This window comes from Rattus norvegicus, chromosome 9, assembly GCF_021556685.1.
Source record: "Rattus norvegicus strain SHRSP/BbbUtx chromosome 9, alternate assembly SHRSP_T2T, whole genome shotgun sequence".
Lineage (NCBI taxonomy): Eukaryota > Metazoa > Chordata > Mammalia > Rodentia > Muridae > Rattus > Rattus norvegicus.
The window spans coordinates 88,995,001-89,017,862 of NC_141542.1; the positions used below are offsets into that span (position 1 = coordinate 88,995,001).

A 22,862-nucleotide genomic window follows, 5' to 3' on the forward strand; every position below is an offset into this window, starting at 1 on the left:
AATAAACTCCGTTCACACCTGACACACAGCAGCTGCTCCCCATGAGTTCAATGTCAACGGCCAACGGTGACGTGTCACTCAACAGGGATTCGTGAAAGAAGAGTATGTGTCGACCGGGTGGGGGTTAGTATCTACTCATCCAGTTTTGGGGTAACTTCACAGAATCTGATAAATGACTGTGCCTCATGGGTTAGGGCAATATTCGACTGACAAACTGACAGAGCCTGGTCCACAGCGCCTGCTACAACCAGGAGCATGAAGGGCAGCCCACGAAAGATCAGGGCAAGCTCTGGAAAGATGAAATGTCAGCGATACTTCCTCCTCCACTCTCCCTGTCAGCACCCTCAAGTAGGCTGGCCCAAACTATGTCACGTCTACATGGCCTGAGGGACATTTGGAAAAACTCCATTCCTTCCTAAAACGCCCTCTCTGTGGACACAAGGTAATTATCTAGAGCTAAGCGAGGTCTCATTTATTTTCCATAATCGGCATCCAGGCACCCCAGACAAATGAAGGGCTACATTTCCTCTCCGCTCCTTGCCCACCAGTGTGAGTATCATGAAGGTGACGTCTGGAAGCTTCTGTGTCCACTGGAGTGGCTTAAGAGAGAGTCATCCACAGTTAGCCATTTAAGCCAGGCCCAGCCACTCGGGATGCTTGAGGCTGGAGGACCACAAGGTAAAGGCCTGCCTGGACGACAGCAGAACTAAAGCAAGCCTGGTGGTTCTCTCTGCTTCTTTTGTCTTTGAATACCCACACAGTGATGGTGGTGCTTCTCAGTTACCAACAGGTAAACAAAGATGGAGTAACAATGTCACTTCCCTGAGAGGGTACCAAGCACTGGAGAGATGGTGTTACACGTGGCATTACACCAAATATTTGTTCTACCTCGGCCTCTGGTAATGTGTCAAGAGGCTGTATGATATCAGAGGACTTGGTGCCTGCCCCTCTCTCTCTCTCTCTCTCTCTCTCTCTCTCTCTCTCTCTCTCTCTCTCTCTCTCTCTCTCTCTCTCTCTCTCTGCCTAACAGTGTCTGCAGCTAAAGCCCTGGGGACACAACTCATACTCAGGTGGAATTTTACATAGCAAGGGCAGGCTTTTATAAAGGATGGAGGAAAACCATGTTACAAATGTGAAATCAAAAAATGATGCTTTGGTTGGGGATTTAGCTCAGTGGTAGAGCGCTTGCCTAGCAAGCACAAGGCCCTGGGTTCGGTCCTCAGCTCTGGAAAAAAAAAAAAAAAACAAAAAACAAACAAACAAACAAAAAAGATGCTTTGGATGGCCAAGGCTGTAGCTCACTGGTAAGAGTGCTTACCTGGCATACACAAGGCTCTAGGTTTGATCAGCATCCCTTGGCTCACTCATTTTTCCAAAATATTCTGTAGTGAGTTTAAGTCAAAATATTCCGTAGTGAGTTTTTTTTTTTAAAGATTTATTCATTTATTATATATAAGTACACTGTAGCTGTCTTCATTCAGATACACCAGAAGAGGGCATCGGATCTCTTTACAGATGGTTGTGAGCCACCATGTGGTTGCTGGGAATTGAACTCAGGACCTCTGGAAGAGCAGTCAGTGCTCTTAACCTCTGAGCCATCTCTCCAGCCCCCGTAGTGAGTTTAAGTCAAAATATTCCATAGTGAGTTTAAGTGTCCCCACAAAAGGTATATCCAGGTGCTAATCTCCAGTACCTGCCAATGAGCCATTACTTGGAAATCCGGGTTTTAAAGATGTTATTAATTAAAGGATCTTGAGATGAGATGATCCTGGATTCTAGGGATGTCACTAAACTCAATGATGCAGTCTTCCTAAGTAAGAGAAAGAAGTTTTAAGGCTGAGAAGGAAGAAGTGGCAACCCATGGCTCCAGTCATATATGTAGCAGAGGATAGCCTTGTCTGGCATCAATGGGAGGAGAGGTCCTTGGTCCTGTGAAGGCTGAATGCTCCAGTGTAGGGGAATGTCAGGGCAGGGAGGCGGGAGTAGGTGGGTGGGTGGGGGAACACCCTCATAGAAGCGGGGGAGGGGGAGGGGATAGGGAGTTTCTGGAGGGGAAACCGGGGAAAACAGGAAAGGGGATAACATCGGAAATGTAAATAACAAAAATATCCAGTAAAAGAAAAGAAGAAAGAGAGAAGCATGGAAGACAGGGGAAGAGGTTAAACCGAGCTAAGACCAGCCAGGAGACAGCAGGAATCCCAAAACTGGAATCAGCAAGAAATAACTTGCTCTAGGAATCTCTTGTCAGGGAGTCACAACCCACAGATTGAGAAGCACTGTCCTAGTCTTTCAAGCAGCTGTAGCCCCAACGACACCCGGATCTCAGACTTACAGACGCAAAGAGCTGTGAAGGAACACATTTCTGTAGCTGTAAACCACCACGCTGTTATTGTGACAGCCTTGATCCATACCCCACGTTTCTCTTAACTAGTAACTTAAAATGTTAAGGCAACCAACATAAAGGCATTGAATACTTGAGATGGGTAGCCAATGATATAGCCATCTCAAAACAAGCCATCTGCACTGTGGCTCTCTCCTCAATGCCATGGTCTGCGGATGCTAATCCAATCACTTTTCACCCTCCTCTGGGAACGTGGTCAGTGTGGGAACAGTGGCACCCAGAACTTAAACCCTATATGGATAGCTGATATGATCGTGCTACTGTGATTCAGTTCTTCTAAGACTTCCACCCCACGGACAGTGAACAGTGAGTCTATGATCCAAAGAAGCCTGTGCTTTCTTTCACACTGTAAACTGCGCTAAGATCAGGTCCAGTCCTTTCTCCAGGCCTAGGTTTGTTCTTAAACTGTCTTGTGTTAACGATGTCTAGTTCAGGGGCTGGGGCAGTGGGAGAGCACTTGGTTAGTACGTACAAGGCACTGAGTTCCATCCCCAGAACTGCAGGAGAAAAGAAAGAGAAGGAGAGGGGGAAGAAGGAAAGGAGAGAAAGAAGAAAGGGGAAATAGAGGAAAGGGGGGAGGAAGGAGAGGAAGAGGTGGGGGAGGAAGGGAGGATGGGGTGTGGGTAGGGGAGACACACTCCTACACCTCTTCAGCTAACAGACTCTCCAGTTCTGGAAACGTAAGCACACACTGTCATGCCTGACTTTTTTACATGGGTGCTGCAGATCAGACTTCAAGGCAAGCCCTTTACCAGCTGAGCTACCACTTCAGCCCCCCACATACAGGTTTTGAACCAGAGACAAGGATTCACATCTTCTTCAGACAGGGTCTGGCCTATCAGGCTGACCATAAACTCACTGTATAACCAAGATGGACTTTGAACTTGGGGTGTGTGTGTGTGTGTGTGTATGTCTATGTGTGTGTGTGTGTGTGTGTGTGTGTGTGTCCTTCTCTCTGTGTCTCTCTATGTGCGTATGTCTCTGTGTGTGTCACTATGTCATCCTGGCTGACCTGAAACTCTATGTAGACCAGGTGGGCCTCAGACCCACAGAGATCCACCCATCTCTGGTATGGAGTGCTGGGATTAAAGGCGTGTGTCACCACCTCTCAGAGACCTTGACCGTCCTGTATTCCTGCTTCCACATCTCCCAAGAACCATACTTACAGGTGTGTGTCATCACAATGTTGTTTTGTTTCCCCTTAGGATTTCTTTTGTTTTATATGCATAGGTGTTTTTGCCTGTATGTATGGCTGTGCACCATGTACATGCTTGGTTCCCTTGGAGTCCACATTAGAGCATCAGATTCCCTTGGGACTGGAAGTACAGCCAGTTGTGAGCCACCATGGGGTCAAACCTGGGTCCTCCTAGAAGAACACCCATTCTTTTAATAGCTGAGCCATCTCTCCAGTCCCACAAGTGGTTCTCAAATACACTCTCTTATTGGTTATAACCTTGGATTTATTATTTAATTTCTCCATGCTAGGATTCCTCACTTATGCCTAGATAATATCTACCTCTTTTGGTCACGGTGACAATTAACCAACAATATATGCAAATAAATATCTCTTGTGCAAGAGCCTGAATGCAATATGCACTTTGCGAATAAGGTTTAAGAATTCTAAAAGCAGATTTAGAGGTCATCCTTGGAGGCGGGAAGAGGCTGAAGCTGAAGGCATAACCAAGGGTGACAGGGACAGAGACGTTATCATTCTCTCTTAAGGTATGTGTCAGAATTGTTGATCTGTTTCACTACTCATCATAATTTTTTAGAATAATTTTAAAGCCTGGCAGTGGTGATACATACCTTTAATCCTAGCTTTTGGGAGGCAGGTGGATCTTTGTGAGTTCGAGGCCAGCCTGGTCTACAGAGTGAGTTCCAGGACAGCCAGAGCTACACAGATAAATCCTGCCTCAAAAAAACAAACAAATGAATAAATAAATAAATACAATAAAAATAGTTTAGAAAATTTTATAGATAGCAAGCAATTCATAAATGGACAAATATAACAAAAAGTCAAAAATTATTTTATTCCACTCTTACTCCATTGTGACTCCACTGTTCTAGGTACCACAGGGCAAACAAAAGTGAGGATTCAGTCATCAGGTGCTGACCTGAGACCCCTAGTCTCATCAGACTTAAAATATACACCTTATAACTGTGACACTTGGCTGAAGGCAGGAAGAGGCCCAAGGGTAAAAGTAAAGAGACACCTTAACCTCTTAGGGAGATTTCCCAACATATGCTCCAAAAGGCAGTAACTGAAATGGGCCTTAAACCTGATCAAAGTTTCTCAGAAGAAAAGGAACTAGGAAGGCTGGAGAGATGGCTCAGTGGTTAGGAGCACTGACTGCTCTTCCAGAGGTCCTGAGTTCAAATCCCAGCAACCACATGATGGCTCACAATCATCTGTAATAAGATCTGATGCCCTCTGAAGACATCTAATGTGTCTGAAGACAGCTACAGTGTACTTAAAGATAATAAATACATAAATCTTTTAAAAGAAAAGAAAAAAGAAAAGAAAGGAAGGAAGAAACAAACAAACAAACAAAGAAAAGGAACTAGGAAACTGGAGAGATTGCTGCACAAGCAGGAGGACTGAGTTCAAATCTCCAGCACCCATGTAAAAGGCCAAGCATGGCCACGTTCACACTCCTGCAGTCCAGTACTGTGTGGGGTAGATACAAGAGAAACACTGGGTCTTGCTGGCTGCCAGCCTACCTCTATATTCACAAAAGAATAATTCATGGTTTGAAGGCAGGATACCAGATATCCTCCTCTGCCTTCTTCAGACACTACACACACACACACACACACACACACACACACACACACACACACACACACATAGTGGGGAGGGGATACAGAAAATAAAAAGGTTGTCTCTGATATCAAGTATGACATCAGCAAAGGTGGCAGGTAGGAAGCCAGCTCACTGGTTGGTCACAGACAGAGGCAGTGAATGCAAAATTAGACTCCAGGGAGGAAGAAATGTGACAGAGCAGTTCAACATCATGGCAACAGGTAGCGAGTACACTGAGAGAGGACCAGTCAGTTCTCTTCACTTGCAACCTTCAAAAAACACAATATCCATCGAACTAGATGTCTGATTTCAGGATTGGATTGGGGAAAGGCCAGGAGCCCAATAAACAGATACTATCTATATGGGTGTGCCCCGCCACTGAACCTAAGCATAGCTTTTATTCCTTTTGCTTATGTGCTTATGTGCATATGTGCAGAGGGTGCAAGTGTGCATGTGTGCACCTGTGGAGGCCCAAGGTTGATGCCAAGAGTCTTCCTGATTTCCCTCCACCTTTTATGTGGAGGCCGGTCTCTTGCTATCTGAAGCTCTCAAGTTTCAGGTAGTCTTGCTAGCCAGCTTGCTTGGGGACTCCTCCTCTGTCCCATCTTCCTGGCACTGGGATTACAGTCTGGCTGACACATCCACCCAGCATTTCACATGGGCTCTGGAGATCCAAATCCCTGTCCTCGTGCTAGCAGAGCACAATTTTTACCTGCCAACAACCTCCCCAGCCCTGCGCATAGCTTTTAGAGCTGTTTCACAAACTAGGTCCACAAACCGTCCACAGCCAAACCACCAAGCATAGTCATAATTACTAAAATGCAGAATCCCAGGCCTGCCCCAGACTTATTTATCAGTCTCTTTGGGATAGGTACCAGAAGCTGTGTTTTTAGCACACTTGCCACATGTTTCCATTTAATAATAATACAACAACAACAACCGTAGTCAAGAAGGATGTGGGTGTCCAGGCAACTGCCCTTATGACATTTGCATGTGACGCAGAGGACATCAGAGAATGGTAGTTAAAGATCATAGCATCTCCAAGGTGAATGGTTGGTTAGTCAGGGGGGATCTGAAGGATGTCTTAAGAGAGAAAGTAAGGAGATAATCAGGGGAGAGAAAACACAGAGGCACATCTGAGAACAGAGACTCTTTCCTCCCCAGAGACATAGTCCCCCCAAAAGCTAAGGACAAAGGTCAAAAATCTGTTCAGGCCGCAGCAAGCTGAGACTGGGAGACTGAGAGCTGCATGTCCTGGTCTAACAGGCGTCCGAGTGCAATTCTGAGAAAGGCCTCGGGTGGCCACACATACAGGTGGCACTGTGGCCTCCCCTGATGGTGTTAGCTCTTCCAGGCACTTTAGCTCTCAGAGCTGTAAACGACATGTTAAAAGAAAAAAATTATAAGGGCAAGAAAAAAGATGGACGTGAGGAACTTAAGTTCTCAGTAACAGTGCGAACCATCTGGTCACAAGACTTCACCTCATCAGTAAAGGCTTCACCTGGGCTCTGTAGAAACAGAACAGCAGGCCCCATGGCCTAGTAATTCCACTCGGAGAGCTTCACCCAAGGGAGCTGAAACCATGTCTACACAGAAACCTGCACACGAGCGTCCGCACACTACTCATAACAGGAAAAAGCAGATATAATCCAAACGGCCATCAACAGGTGAACAGATAAACACAGTATGATAAATCCACACAAAAAAATAATATTCATCCATAAAAAGAAGTCAAGTATTGATACATGCTCCAACACAATAAAGCCTGAAGCCATCGCGCAAAAGGCCGATTATGATCACACTTACAAAAAAAATACCCCAAACAGGCAAATCAGTAAAGTCAAAGATGTAGATTACTGGTTGCTTGGTAACCACTGTGGTGAGAATAAGAAAAGCGATGGTTAGCAGGGATGCTCTTTTTTTTTCTTTTCTTTTTTTTTTTTTTTTGAAAGGGGTTAAAAATATACTGGAAATAAACAGTACCAATAGGAGCTGAAGAGATGGCTCAGAGGATAACTGTGCGTGTTTCCCAGCCTGATGACCTGAGCTCCTTCTCCAGGACTCACATGCTAAGAGAAGAGAACTGGCTCTCACAAGTGGTCCTCTCTTCTGACTGCCACACATAAGCCAAGGCTCAAGCATGCCAACACAAACACACACACACACACACACACACACACACACACACAAAATATAGCTGTGATAGCTGCATGATTTTGTGCATATACTAAAAGCCAGTGACATACATTAAAACAAAACAGGGGGTGGATAGTTCACCAGGCAAAGTACTTGTCATGCCAATGTGAGAGCTAGAGTTTGGATCCCCAGCACCCACATACATGCCAGGCAGGCCTAGTCATCCACCTGTAATTCCAGCTCAGGCGGCAGAGACAGGGGATCTCCTGAGCAAAGGTTCGAGCTAGCAAGCTCTGAATTCCGGTGAGAGACACAGCCTCAACATACAGGGGTTCGAGCAATTGAGAAGACACCTGAAATCAACCCCGGGCCCCTATATGCACACACATGTACCCATGCCCATGTGAGCACGCATACAAACACGGCTGCATATCACTATCACACACATAAATATAATAGTAGTAAACTAAAACAATAAATTCAAACAAGATCTTGGGTAGAAAAGAACAAGCAAGTACCCATTGAGATATGGGTACCACTACCCCGTGCCCATTAACAAGCTGGCCTTCCGAAATGGTTGTATCGAAATGGCGCCGTAATAACACTAAACCACATGACACAAGCCCACTCATACTCACATACTCAGAAGAATGACATGAAAATTAGTACTAATTAACATTTATGGACTATTTACTATGTTGTCAGACACTCCATTAAGCACTTGGCCAGTATGACCTCCTTTCCTTTCTCCCTGAAGTCCTCTGAAGTACGTACTAGCATCATCACCCTCAACGAAGACATGAGGAAACTGTGCCACAAAAAACCTGAATAACTCACGGCCAGTCACCCACTTACGTGACTCGTCCCAGGTAGCTGGACTCACCAGTGCTTGGCTATGCTGCTCCAACTGATGATACCTTTCTTTTTTGTTGTTGTTGTTTTTGGCTTTTTGTTTTTGTTCTTTTTGAGACAGCGTTTCTCTGTGTAGCCCTGGAACTCTCTCTGTAGACCAGGCTGGCCTTAAACTAACAAAGATCTGCCTGCCTCTGCCTCTAAGTGCTGGGATTAAAAGCACGCACCACCACCACCACCACCCGCCACCTTCCCAATTCTTCAACATTTCTTTTTAGATAGGGTTTTGTGTTTAAACTTCCTTAGCCAAGGCAGCTTTGAACACCTGATTCTCCTGCCTCCCAACCTAAGTGCTGAGATTATAAGCCTGTTCCACCATGCCGGACTAACTTATCTTCTAAAGGAAAGAAAGAAAGAAAGAAAGAAAGAGAGAGAGAGAGAGAGAGAGAGAGAGAGAGAGAGGGAGGGAGGGAGGGAGGGAGGGAGGAAGGAAGGAAGAAAGGAATAAAGAGAGAAAGAAAGGTAGGTCACAAACTTCACGAACTGTCACCCAGTGAGCATAAAGCAGGACAGGCGAGGGTCTCGATTTCAAAATAAAAGGTACCTAAAGTCCAGCAATTCTAGGGTAAAAAAGCACTGGGGGGAGGGGGGAACAAAATGAAAACTGGCTGAAACTAAACTCAAGACTATATTTCGTAATAACCTAGAGCCTGGAGTCCAGAGATAAAAATCTACACTGTTACCTATTGCCTTTTAAATTAAAGGTAGATAATTCAGTTTCTCCAAGCCCAAAGTAATCTCAAAATCTAGGCAAGAGGGCTATTAGCAAAAACCACCAAACGTAGTACGGTAGCCCGGAGAGGTGGAGAACACCTTTAATCAGAGCACTCAGGAGACAAGTGGATCTCTGAATTAGAGGTCAGCCAGGTCTACAGGTCAACATAGTAAGATACCGTGTGTGTGTGTGTGTGTGTGTGTGTGTGTGTGTGTGTGTGTGTTTGTTGTTGCTGTTGCTGTTGCTGTGTGTATGTATATAGTGCCTTGTGTGTCTGGACATATTTCATGAAACACCTCACCATATAACAAAAGGATAAATCCGAGGCCTAAATCCCAAGCGGGAGATGAAAAGGAGCAGCATGATCAGACGAGGCTGCTTTAGGAAAGGGAAGAAGGCAAAAGGTCACCGCTGGCCGCGAGCTCGGAGAGACTAAGAGTAGATTGTTCCTACAGGGGCAAGTATACCGTGCTTAATGCGCTGGAAAATAGGAGCAGACAGGCAGGATGGGTTATGTAACTCCAAAGTCAGGGGAAGTGTCTGAACTTGACAGAGTAAGGAAAGGTAAACCACGCTGTGCTTGGGGAAAGAGTTGTGCAAGCATGACTGTATTCGTTGCGTGTCCCTTAAGGAAGAGAGGCTCTGGCTTCTGAGCTTCTTCACCAAGCCTAGAATTCCACCCTATATCCTGTGCCCTAATTTCATTCTAAATATTCTGTTCCCTGGGGCACGACTTGGTGGGACTTCATTCATTTTTTTAGAACATAAGGTTAACCTGGCATGGTGGAACTTAATTTCAGCAAACTCGCAATAGAAAAAGAAAATCATTTTAGGGAAAAGTAAAAATCACAGTCCTGGCTCTTCTCTCTCTAGGAGCCGGTACCCACAGTTGGGTATGTCTTATTTCTGAGTGCCTTTTCTTCTACCCCTTATGTTTATATCTATATTAAAGTATTACTTTTGAGTCTGACAAAGCTATGCATAGAGTTCCTTCACAAGGCCTCTTAGCGCTTTTGCTAATGAGCATTAAATTTCCTCACATGTCACAGCTTAAGCTACACCGAAACAGTCGATAGGCTGTCTCTAGTACAGAACGCCTAGTTTTATCACGAGAAAGATTTCCTCAGTCACTGAAAGAGACTTCTTTCGGTCATGACACTGGACGAGCTAGCCAAACTTTTTTGCTCAGTGCCACGGAAACCCACGTTCGTCCATCTCATCCGATGAGACCCCTTCTGGAAACTTCTCTTCCTAGCCTTGCCCCGGCATCTGTCAGTGGCATTTCCCAGGGGCATTCGCTGTCTCCGAGGAGCCAAACAAAATCTTGAGTCAAGGATCCAGAGCTTAAAACGTCTTGTCCGAGACACACAGTGCGGGAACCGGGGGCCGGGTGGCGCCGCTGCGTGACCTCACAGCACCCCCTTCCCCGGTTCAGAGGACACCCGGGTCCCCACCCCGTGAGGCAGCCCGGTACGCACCTGACCAGCGGCTCCTTCTCGGGCCGCGCGGGCTCCTCCAGGCACCGGCACGGGCAGCAGCAGCAGGCGCTCCGCAGCCAGCGGCGCAGCCCCATGGGGAGCGAGGCCGGGCGCCGGGATCCCGGAGCCGGGCGCGCGATGGCGGCTGGGGCACGGGGACAGGGACGGGGACGGCCGCGGCGTCACGGGCCGGGCCGTGAGCATCACGCCGCGGCCGGCCGGGGAGACGCAAGCCGCGCGTTTGCCGCGGGAGCTTTTCCCTCTCTCTTTTAATTCCCTGGGTGCCGCCCGAGCGCATGCGTCCCCGCGACGCCCCGCTGCCGCCCTCTAAGGAGCGAACGCGCTCTAGGCGCAGCGCAGAACCCCGGGGGTGACCGCTGGGCAGCGGGGGGTCTGCAGCGCGTGGCCGAACCCAACCGTCCTTTTAATTGGCTTCACTGCTGAGGAAGTGAAAGGTCTCCCTCCCACAATACACGCTTTGAAAAAGTTTTTTTTTTTTCAAACGTCCAGTCCTTGAACAGTCTTAGGGGGGTGGAATAAAAAGCAACCGCCTGTGAGTTCTACAACTGTTACATTATGATAGAGATGTATTTTTGTAAAGTACCAAGTGGATGCTGGGAACCGAATCCTGACTTCTGTAGCAATAAATGCTCTTAACCACCAAGCCATCTCTCTCTCCAGACCCCAATTTTTTTTTTAATGTCCAAGCAGATTACCACACCAATTTTTTTGTTCTTTTTTTTTTTTACCTTTTGAAATCAAAACATTACACCCCCCTCACCCCACCCCACCCCCGCTGCACTTCCTCCTTTCCTCCCTCCAACCCTTCCCATGCACACATTTGTGCCTGGCTTGTTTAACTAAAGTCATGCAGATCATACTGCATCCCAGTGTGTGCCTGTCTGTCTTCCTCACCCAGACCTACTCTTATGGATGCCAGTGCGTTATGTAAAACGGTGTACACGGTATACACGTAAACCAATCCCAGACGGTTTTACTAAGGTAGGGCTGCAGTACACGTCCTTGATGTAGTTAGGAGCATCTACATCAAATGAATAAAGATGTGGCAGTTGACTTGCTGTGTCATAAGATGCCCCTTTAACCTTTTTAAAAATTAAACAAGATTTTAAAATGGTTTATTTTTGTGAGTACACTGTTGCTGTCTTCAGACACACCAGAAGAGGGCACCAGATACCATCACAGATGATTGTGAGCCACCTTGTGGTTGCTGGGAATTGAACTCGGGACCTCTGGAACAGCAGTCAGTGCTCTTAAACCCTGAGCCATCTCTTCAGACCACCCCTTCAATTTCGATGAATCTTGCCAAATTGCTCTCCAGTAAGCAATTCAAATTTAGACTCTGTCATACAGATGTCTTATCTTCAATATAAGATACAAGGGTGATGGTTTGTGAATGCACAGCCCTGGGAGTGGCACTATTAGGAGGTATGGCCCTGTTGGAGTAGGTGTGTCACTGTGGGTGTGGTCTTTCATCCTAGCTGCCTAGAAGCCAGTATTAGGCTAGCAGCCTTCAAATGTAGATAGAGAACTCTCAGCTCTTTGTGTACCATGCCTGCCTGGATGCTGCCATGTTCCCAATTTGATGATAATGGACTGACCTTCTGAACTTGTAAGCCAGCCCCAATTAAATGTCCTTATAAGAGTTGCCTTGGAAAAAAAAAAAAAAAGAGTTGCCTTGGTCACAGTGTCTGCTCACAGCAGTAAAACCCTAAGACAGAAGGTATTTTTGCATTTTTGTTTTGTCTTTGCCAGTCTGATTTATTTGAGATGTATTTACTCTCAGCTATGTTCAAGGCATGCTTTAAGACGAGGATACAGCAGTAAATAAGACCAGCAAAGAGCGAACATTCTGGAGTGAGGGGGTTGGACAAACGAAATAAACACTTATCAAGTACATTAACATTAAATGAGTATAGACTATAGAAAAAATAAAGCAAAAAAAGGGGTGGGGGACAAGTGCCACAGAGCAGTGTGTGTCTAGAGGTCAAACCCAGGGTCTTGCTCACACCAGACTCAAGACCTGAGCTACAGCCCCAGGCCCCCAGTATTTTATTTTGAAAAGGTCTCATGTAGCCCAGGATGATTTTGAACTCCCTATATAGCTGGATGTGACCTTGAACTTCTGACCCTCCTGCCTCTCAAGGGTTGAGGTTACAGGTATGTGCTGCCATGCCCAGTTTATACAGTGCTAGAGATCTAACTCAGGACTTTATGTTAGTCCCACCATCCCATCCCAGCCGACTGTGTCTCTCTAATGATTGAACCAAGAGGTTAGCATTGAGCCTTAATAAAGATCATGTCCAGTTTATGCCTGCTTTTAAATTAATATTCTCTCTAATTTGAATTTTAGGACATAACAGTTGGAGTTCTTAAAGTGCCCTTCTTAAAGCGCACTTATTACATCTGTTTATTCGGCAGGGGCGGGGAGGCTATGAGCGCTCTGATACACATGCGGGGTTCGGAGAACATCTTGCAGGAAGGAGTTGGTTCTCTTCTTCCACCATGTGGGTCCCAGGAATCCAACCAAGTTTGTCTGGCTTGCCTTTCACTGAGCCATTGAGAGACTGCCCTGTTTGTTGGCTCTTTAAGACTCATCACCTCAGCGTCTGTCACAGTGTTGTCTTCCTGGGAGTTGGCTCCCTTCCTGCTTCTCTCATCTTCATAAGCTACAGGAAACCACTGTGCTTCTCCACCTTCAGCTTCTCCTCCACCTTCAGCTTCTCCTCCACCTTCAGCTTCTCCTCCACCTTCAGCTTCTCCTCCACCTTCAGCTTCTCCTCCACCTTCAGCTTCTCCTCCACCTTCAGCTTCTCCTCCACCTTCAGCTTCTCCTCCACCTCCAGCCCTGTGGCTGAGCACACTTCCCTTCGCAGGGAAGCTGTGAGCTTCCCCTTTCACAGTGGTGCCCCGCTCTTCCGCTGCTCCTCCTCCGCTCTGCTGCCTGCCTTGAGGCCAGCACCTCGCCAACCACACAGAGTCTCATCTGACATTTACCAAGAGCCCTGGATACCTGATGTCAGGGGAGTTGGCAGTCCCCTGGGGCAACTGGTGACTTACAGGGCCATCAGCTGCTTGTTTTGAGAGCAGAACTAGGAAAGGGGCCAGCCTCTATTTTTAGAGTTCTCTGTGTCAAGGAAAACCCTGAGTCTGTCTGGGTCTGTTTTGAAAACAATTAGTGTAGTTTGGAGTCCTTCCTCACACACACACACCCCCAGCCTTTCGGAATTTACTGACAATTGCTGAGAGCTGGAGGGGGAAAGGGCTCGTGCAGAAGGGAGAATGAGAAAATCCAAATGTTTAAATCCCAATGCTACATCATTGGTGGATTCCACCAAAATTCTCTAGTGTTTGTGTGGGAAGTTCTGCTGAATTTTGGTGACGCTACTCAGGAGTTGCACCTCTCCCTAAGAAATGTAAGGCACAGTGGAGAACCATGGTGGTTCGGAGAAATCACATCAAGAAGTCCCATGAGGGCCAAGGACATGGCTCAGTGGGGAAAGGTGCTTGCTGCCAAACCTGGCAACCTGAGTTTGATCTCCAGGACACACATGCACGGTAGGAGGGACTGACTCCCAAAAAGACCTCTGACCTCCACATGCACATCATGGCATACACACACACACACACACACACACACACACACACACACACACACACAGCTAGAGAGATAGTTCAGCAGTTAGAAGCACACGCTGGTTTTTGCAGATGACCTGTGTTCAGTTCCTAGAATACACATCAGACCACTCACATCTGCCTCTGACTCCAGCTCTAGGGGAACTGGAAGCCACTGGCCTCTATGGATAAATGCACTCATGTGGACATTACCCACACTCAGATGCACATGCATACATTTAAAAAGGCCAGCCATAGCCATGTGTGTTTGTTTGTTTGAAACAGGGTTTCTCTGTAGTCCTGGCTGCCCTAGAACTCACTTTGTAGACCAGGCCGGTCTCTGCCTCCTGGTTTAGTGGTATAGGCCTTTAATCCCAGCTCTCGGAGGACAGAGATAGGCAGATTTTGGTGCGTTTGGAGCCAGCTTCATCTACATAGACAGTTCTAGGTGACCCAGAGCTAAACAGTGAGACCCTGTCTCAACAACAACTGGAGAGGGGGCTCAGCAGTTAAGAGAACTTGCTCTTCTTGCAAAGGATGTATGCTCAGTTTCCAGCACGCACATGGGAGCTCACAACCGCCTATAACTAACTCCAGAGAATCCTAGTGCCTACAGGCACCTGCACATATATGATGAACTTACACACATGAAGAAAAAACTCTCACACACATAAAACAATGTTATTAAAAAAAAAAAAAGAGGACTAGACCAATGGCACAGTGGTTAAGAGCACTGACTGCTCTTCCAGAGGTCCTGAGTTCAAGTCCCAGCAACCACATGGTGGCCCACAACCATTTGTAGTGGGATCCGATGCCCTCCTCTGGTGTGTCTGAAGACTGCAACAGTGTGCTCACATAAAATAAATAAATCTTTGAATAAATAGTGAATTTTTTTAAAGTTCCATGACTAAATATCACCAAGAGAAATACAGGGTGAGGGGTTCTTAGAGTCACTGTTTTTATCGTTTGCTATTGTTTTGTTTTGTTTTTGAAACAGGGTCTCATTATGTAGCCCTGGCTGTCCTGAAACTCACTCTGTAGACCAGGCTGGCCTGAAACTCAGAGATCCACCTGCTTCTGCCTCCCAAGAGACGGAATTAAAGATGTATGTTGCCTGTAATTTTAAAAACACGCTCCCCCTTTCCTAGGAGCACAGTCCTTGCTCCTGGCTTAGCTGCCGCTGACCCCACTTCCGATTTGCTCGGTCCTCCCAGCTTAGCTCTGCCAAACCCAAACCGCCAGCTACCTCCTTTCCTGGGAGCTGCCCCAGCTCCTGGGAGTGATCCCAGTCCCTACCGACTTAGCTTCGCCAAGCCACCATCAACGGTCCGGCTTCTCTGTATCTCTGCCCACCTTTGCTCTGAGGAAGAAAAACATTTAGACAGCTTTATTATCTTAGAACTTGTCAGATAGCACAATTGTTGGGCGCAGAATCTCCTGCCCCTAACCTTATCAGCTAGCCTGTATCAGCTAACCCATATCGGCCACCAGTTCTAGCTACCCCCCAAGACCTTACATGGTTGTTAATGTGCTTCTCATACCAAAGCCTGGCCGAAAAACCCCTTTCTCTTTCCCAGTGTCTCCTCTTCCTCCTGGGACCCGGAAGTTCTACCTTTACCCTTTGCCCAGCAATTGGCTCCTGCCTTCTTTATTGACCAAATCAAAAACCAATTAGGGAACCAGACCTTAATATCAGCACCTCCCCCTACAGACGTGTGCCACTATGGCCAGCTGATGCACGTGTTTCTGCATCTACAATATCCCCATCTCTCCTTTGTCTTTTAAATACTCTCAATTCTGCAGGTTGCACATGACTGAAGATACCCTACCACCCCTTGCTCCTTATCCTCTAAAGGAACAGGCTATGACCAAAATAAGCTGATCAAATACACCTCCGGCAGTTCACATCTTAAACACCAGAAGCCAACGATAGAGGACGCTTAAGGTTGAAATGTGAATTACTTTAGGGGCAGTCACTTGAAGAGGAGACTACAGGCTATTGCTACTCAGGTGCCTGGAACATCCCTACAGGACTTTTCCCATTCTCTGTTACTCAATATTCTTTCTACTTACTAGGGACAGCTTTTGTGACACTTTACAGTCTGGGGAAGGGCAGGAAAAGGATCAAAGTGACAGAGGGAGAGCTAATCAAGGAGCATTTCCTGTGCTTAGGCGGTGTCCAAAGCACAACGAAGTTTTGTGTTGCTATTTCTCTGCTTGGCTTCTCCATCCTTCTGCCCATCACCTGTGGTTCCTAGAATGCCAGACACATCCTAAATTTCTAAGCTGTTTTTACTCAGTGCTTGCTGCTACTCAAGTTCACCTCACTCCAAAAACACCCCCCAAAAAACCTTAACACTATAGTCTGTGCTCCTTCTTCAGCTCCAGTATGAAAATCATTTCTGTTCCCCTCAAAATTCAGCGGGTTCTCTTCACCAAACTCCTTCAAACCTGGAAAGAACTCAGCTTTCAGAAGGATGCCCTCCCGAGTTCAATCCCCAACACTAGGGATTAAAAACATATGAGGAAACATGCAAATGGTGCCAAGAGAGTCTTATTCAAGAAATTTTGACTCTCACAGACTAACCTTGTAAAAATCAAAGTTTGTCAACTCCTCCCAATACCTGGGCTAAATTTGAACTGCCATCGCTGGACAGAAATCAGCTGCTAATTACCACTAGCGACAACACTCGGACAGGTACAAGTGCAAAAGGAAGTCCCTTAAGGTCTGTACTGCCAGCTATTGACATCACAACTAGAGCCAGGCCCTAGGGCATAAAGGCTTGGTGTGCATTTATCCTGGGCTGAGTTGGTGCCACTCCCGTGCCTTCAGCAGTCCTGGATTGCACATCCCTCTTAGTTAACTCAGCACACAAGGAATACCTCCCTCCCCACCACTCAACCTATAGGCCTGGGCCTGGCTCTTGTTGGCCCACAATAGACCGGATGGTCTGTGCACAGATGGAGGGAACCACTTCATAGGCTATGCAAGTGTCATGTGCATCTATGCAGTGCTCAAGAGAAGAGCCAGTGGCAGGCAGGAAAAGTGAGATCTTGGACTAAGAGCAGGAAAAGGGTGGTTTCCTAAGGAAAACATCTGTAGGCACAAGAGGCATGGCTCCAGGAAGGCAAAAGACTTCTATACTTTTCCCTATATTTAACTGCACTGTTTAACCAACAATGTTCTATGTAAACTCTCTGGGCAGAGCTAAATCGTCCCCGACAAATGCTGATACACCAGGTGAACTGTGACTCTCTGTGCGTTACAGATGCGGCCGTCTGCAGTGGAAAGGGTTGACCTCACAAGGAATGCAAGTCCTAAGTCGTGTCAGGCGCCAAACCCCACAATCCAGCCTGCAGAAGCTTTTCACGACAGGGAAGCAAAGTGTGCATTGCCTCTCCTCCGGCAACAAATGATAACCACCTAAAATTATTTGCCTGTGCAAATATTTATTACCAACCTTTTGAGATTGGTTCTGAGCCCAATATCTTACGAAATACATCTAAAGATGACAAATAGGCTATTGATACTCGAAAAAATGAATCCAGAACAAAAATTGGAAAATTATGAAATTCACATGTCTGTGCCCAGCCTTTGATTCCTGCAGCTCGAGGTAAGGTCTGTCTTACCTCAGCCATCTTCCCACAAGCAAGTCTACACCCATAGCTGTCCATACCACTCTACGGGTAAAGCCATATCCACTGGAAAAGGCGAGAGTCACGAAGCTATCAAGCTTTTTGTCACAGTTGCAGCAAGGCTGAGCCCAATGCAGCAATCGTGGCCCTCCTGTCTCTAACGTTTGCATTTCAGTCTCTGCATGTGGTATTCTTAGGGACTTCCTCCTTTTCTTTAAGATTCATTTATTTATATATGTAAGTACACTGTCACTGTATTCAGAACACCAGAAGAGGGCACCGGATCCCATTACAGATGGTTGTGAGCCACCATGTGGTTGCTGGGAATTGAACTCAGGACCTCTGGAAGAACGGAGCCATCTCTCCAGCCCTCTTGGGGACTTTCTGCATTATGATTCATTGTATGTCTTTGTCTGAGAAGATTATGTCGGAGTGTTTCTAGGAAAATCCTAAAACTAACTTTATGCGGCCCTCTAGTCTTCCTTATGCCCTGGAGATCTTTAAGCACAGGTAAGCACATAGCTAGATGAGGTCTTTACTCCAGGAATCTTCTTGGGGTCTCTGTCCCTGAGCAAACGCAAACAGTATAAATGGTGCAGGGTAAACAGAGACAATTGACAAGCTCTAACTGGCCAGGAAAAAAAAGGGGGTTATAGATTCAAGACCTTCCTTTACAATAGGATTAGAGCTCTCTGACCCCTGAAAGAACAGAACTCAGCAATTAAGATAGGTTGAATAAAATGAACTCATCCTACTTTATAGAAAAGAAGTTAGGTATCAGTATTTGCTATTCATAAAGAAAGGTTCATGTATCTTCTGTTTGTCTGGAATGCTTTCACACTACAAACACTGCCAGCCTAAAAGCAGGCTGTCATATAGTAAGTTGGTGTGCTTTGGAGGAGACATTCTTTAGATTCTTTACATTTGGAGTTATAGACTGATAATGCAAATAAAAACCTGTTCTGTTTGTATTTTCTAGTTGTGACTGAACTTGTAATCCTGGACATGTAATGAAAAAAATCAAACAGATAAGCTATACTTCTTGGGGAATCATTAGTCTGTCTTTATTCTGTGAAACCTGTATAAACAAAGAAGCAATGTGGTTGCCAGTCAGTCAGAGATGCAGAAGAGGTCTGATTGCTACTCAGAGCTGCAAGATTCCCCTGACCATTCCACCTGACTCCCTCCCTCTCCTCTCAGCCTCCTTAACTCCTCTTGGGAAGGAGCCCTGTCAAAACAACTGGGTACCCCTACCATCAAACCACCTCATCACCTCACCACAGCAAGCACTGCAAAGCCTCCTGAGTGCTCACAATGACCAACCAGGGAATGAGATCTAGATTCTGATGCCTTCTCACCCTGCAAGGACATCTCCCTCCTCCCCCTCCCACCCTGTCCCAGTACCAAGCAACCCATGTTCTCCAAGGTCTTATGACATTAAACCCAACTAAAGTTAAGAGTAAGCAGAGCAGGACCTCTCACACTGTGCCTCTTTCCAGTTAAACACCAATAAGCAGCCACTGACCCCTACTTGTTGCACAATGTCACAAAATCACAAACTAAAAGAAAAGCTACAAGAACCGTAACAAATCTCAGCTCTTGGGAGGCAGATGTCGGCAGATCCCTGTAAGTCTGAGGCCAGCCTTGCCCACATAGCAAGTTCCAGACCAGCTAATAATTTGTTCATATTTGCTCCTAGGACCCTATAAAGACTTGCCCCAAGTTCTAAGCCCAGATCCTAACAATCTCATTGGCATGAATAAACACGTTTATGACAATGAGGTTTTTGCCTCCTGTTCCTTTATTTATCCATGCCACCTGCTGAGATGTAAACAGGCCACGGGCCTGCAACTCTCCCACGGGATGTCTACAAAGATGAAGTAAGGTAAGCCTATCAGGGTTGCCCTAAATCCTGGATAATTCTCCTTGCTGCCACCTTGTGGCTCTCACTGTAAATGAGCTGAAGTCTGCAGGATAGAGCCAAAGACCAAAACTAGATCAGCAAACTGGCTTTCACTCCTCCAGCAAAGCTGCAGCAGCCCCATGCCTCAAAGGACTCGATTTTAAATAGTCTCAGCAGCATTTAAATGAGGTTTCAGCTGACTCCAAGCTGTTCTCAGTCTGTGAATGCTCAGCTAAATGGAAAAGGATTCCTCTCTTTTAGCTATCAAAGTAATAGGCAATATGTGTGTGTGTGTGTGTGTGTGTGTGTGTGTGTGTGTGTGTGTGTGCGCATTTGGTTTTTTGAGACATGGTTTCTCGGTGTAGCCTGGAATGTCCTAGAACTCATTCTGTACACCAGGCTGGTCTAGAACTCACAGAGATCTGCCCGACTCTGCCACCCAAGTGCTGGGATTAAAGGCATGTGTTGCCACTGTCAAGATGTTTCTTAAATTATATAAAAGAACTCCAACAAACAATTAAAATTGAAATTTTAAAATGAATTTATTCCCCTTTTATCTACTTAGATAAATTTGTCTTGACGGCCTAATAAACACAATTCTACAGAAAAGATCCCTCTTTTGGTTAAATGTGCTGGCGAGAGTTTAACTATATATTCATGATTGGAGCAAGATATGGCGGTACACACCTTTAAGCCTGTTAGCTGTAACTCTTTTGTTTCATGTCTGTCAGCCATCCCATATTGCCAACACAAAAGCAGCTTGACGTTAAACAGAGGAAAATAGTTTGCCTCAGAGCGAAGTCAAGTTGACTGTATATTCTGAGGTTTATTTTCCTCCTTTTCTTTTTCTTCCTTCTCCTTCTTCTTGAAAATTATCCAATTGTAGCCTTCACTCAGAGCCAAGCAAGGTTAACAAGTTACTTCTAAACTACTAAAAACCTTGAGAGAAGGCTGCCCGCCCCACAGCGCTCCCTGCACATGCTCAGAAGCTCACTGTGGTTTTCTGCCTATAAACTGAGCCCAAAAAATATCCGTGGTTGTAACTTACAGCTCCTGACTCTGAGCTACAGAGCCAGCCAAGTCTTGGGGTTTGTGTTCAACAAATCATCCCTGTTTAATGAATGGTTTGTGCATCAATTCAGACCTCAACAAATCCCAACACTTAGGAGACAGAGGCAAGTGGATCTCTGTGAGTTTGAGGCCAGTGTCGTCATCTATACAAATGAGTTCTAGGCAAGTCAAAGATACACAACGAGAACCTGTCTTTTAAAAAAAAAAAATCTGAATATAGTTTGCTAACTATATCCCAGTACTTCCTAACGACACTGTAGACTGTACATGACACTCCCTAGTGATGTTGCCCCCACTGTATTTTGTGATGTCACCAAGGAAAACTGCCCCCATGTAATGTCACATGGCCGTATATGACTCTGCGTTATACAGTTCTAAGGAGGTACCCGAGACTCCGTAGAGATGATGTGAGCAGCACAGGCTGGACATGGCCAAGAACCAGAATATATCTGGTTCCGAGGGGGCCTGGAGGAAGGGAGCTTCCCCTGAGCACAGCCTGTGAAGCTGTCACATGAAGGTGGCTGTTGCCAATGAGGACAGGCTATGCTGTGTGCCGGGTCTCAGGGAAATGTGTCATTCACTTAAATGTTTGATTTGACCAAAGCGGAGTACGGCTCTCACTGTGAGAAGTTTGCTAAGCACCTCTAAGCTCACCTCTTCCTTCTGAAGCAGAGCCTCTGCGGGATTTTCCACCATAAGTTCTGTCCCTGGGCTTTCCCCCAGCCCACCCCAATCTAAAAAGGCTGGTTACTGCCAAGGCATAGTGAGACATGCTAGTAATTCAGATACTCTTGACCCTGGAGCACAAGGATCATGAGTTCAAAGCCAGCCTGGACTACCCTTTATCACAAGAAGGAGGGGAGGGAGAGAGAAAAGGAGGACTTAACCACTTCAGGTAGGGATATTTTACTGAACCATCCTCCCTATCCTTTAAATTGCTCTTAAATATCAGGCACAAAGACTGGGTACCTGAGTTTCTTGCAGGTCCCTTGGATTCATCATGAATGCCCCACCCCAGGGAGACCCATCTCTGTCCACTTAGTTTCCATGCAGTCTCTAAACATGAGGAATTGGTGCAACGGGCTGAACTCCAAAGGAGAGGATAGTTCCTCCACAGGTCTTGGCATCTTAAAAAGGTAAAAATGCTCCCCCCATCCCCCGTCCCTGACAATGCACATCTTAGAAGAAATGGAAAAGACAAAGTGGGGAAATCCTTAGTTGTGGCCCCACGCATATGCAGGAGAGGTTACTTTAAAGACATAGAAAGAAAAAGACCACAGTTCTCAGTTACAACTGGCACCCAGAGCCAAGCTTCCCAACTCAGCCTTCCTTCCTTTGCAGGAATACCTCAGCAAGTGGCCAATTACCTCTGACCCTTTCTCTCCCCTCACCCTTCTCTGAGACAGGGTCTCTCCATGTAGCACCGACTGTCCTGGAACTCACTCTATAGACCAGGCTAACCATGAACTCCCAGAGATCTGCTTGCTCCTCCTCAGCGCTAAGATTAAGGGTGTGTACCACTATGTCCAGCATGACATGACAGCCTTCCTAAATCCATTTTCAAAACAGTGTTAACCTGGAACCCACAACTGCTGGTTCGGAGTAGAATCCCTCCCCTGTGTGGATCCTCACAGCAGCACACGTGGATCTGTTGTACGATGGGTAAAGATTTCTCGGGGGATTAAATGGCTTGTCTCTCGTCACACACAGCTACTGTAATGGCTGACAGGGATCAGTCTGGGCCCTCGTTACTTGGTTTTGATTCACTGTGGAAAAGCTAAGGCATGTCACTAGGCTTTCTCAGCAGACCCTCATCATTGCTGCTCAGGGCTGGAGCCAGCTGAAGCCTGCTCAGGGCCTCCCTTGTCAATACAGATTTAGAGTGGTCTCTAACTTACCCATGCTGTGTATGGCAGGAGGCTGCTGAGGCTTCCTGCTTAGTTCTAGCAAGAGACACAGGACGGACTACTGACAGGAAAGGAGTTAATAGTACAGGAGAGCGTGTTTATTAGCTCCTTTTGAACTGAGAAAAGCACCCACGGAGTTCTAGAAAAGAGAAGTGTCAACTGGACACTTCTGGAAGTCTCCAGAAACCTTAGTCTGGTTTACTACCAGAGTGGCATCACTCCAACCCTTGCAGTCTAGACGTCCCTGAAGAAGAGTCGATGTCACAA

At 46.3% G+C, this 22,862-nt stretch overlaps 1 protein-coding gene across 3 annotated transcripts in view; it reads right to left on the reverse strand.

Annotated features, from left to right (window-relative positions):
* Mreg (melanoregulin) overlaps positions 1-22,862 on the reverse strand; it is a 69,406-nt gene that overhangs the window by 44,408 nt on the left and 2,136 nt on the right. For 2 of the 3 annotated variants that reach the window (NM_001192002.2, XM_087567316.1), the window contains 1 exon segment: positions 10,446-10,688. The exons of the other annotated variant lie outside the window; for it this stretch is intronic. In NM_001192002.2, the coding sequence (NP_001178931.1) occupies positions 10,446-10,540 (95 nt within the window). In that variant the 5' untranslated portion in view covers positions 10,541-10,688. 3 annotated transcript variants of the gene reach the window in all.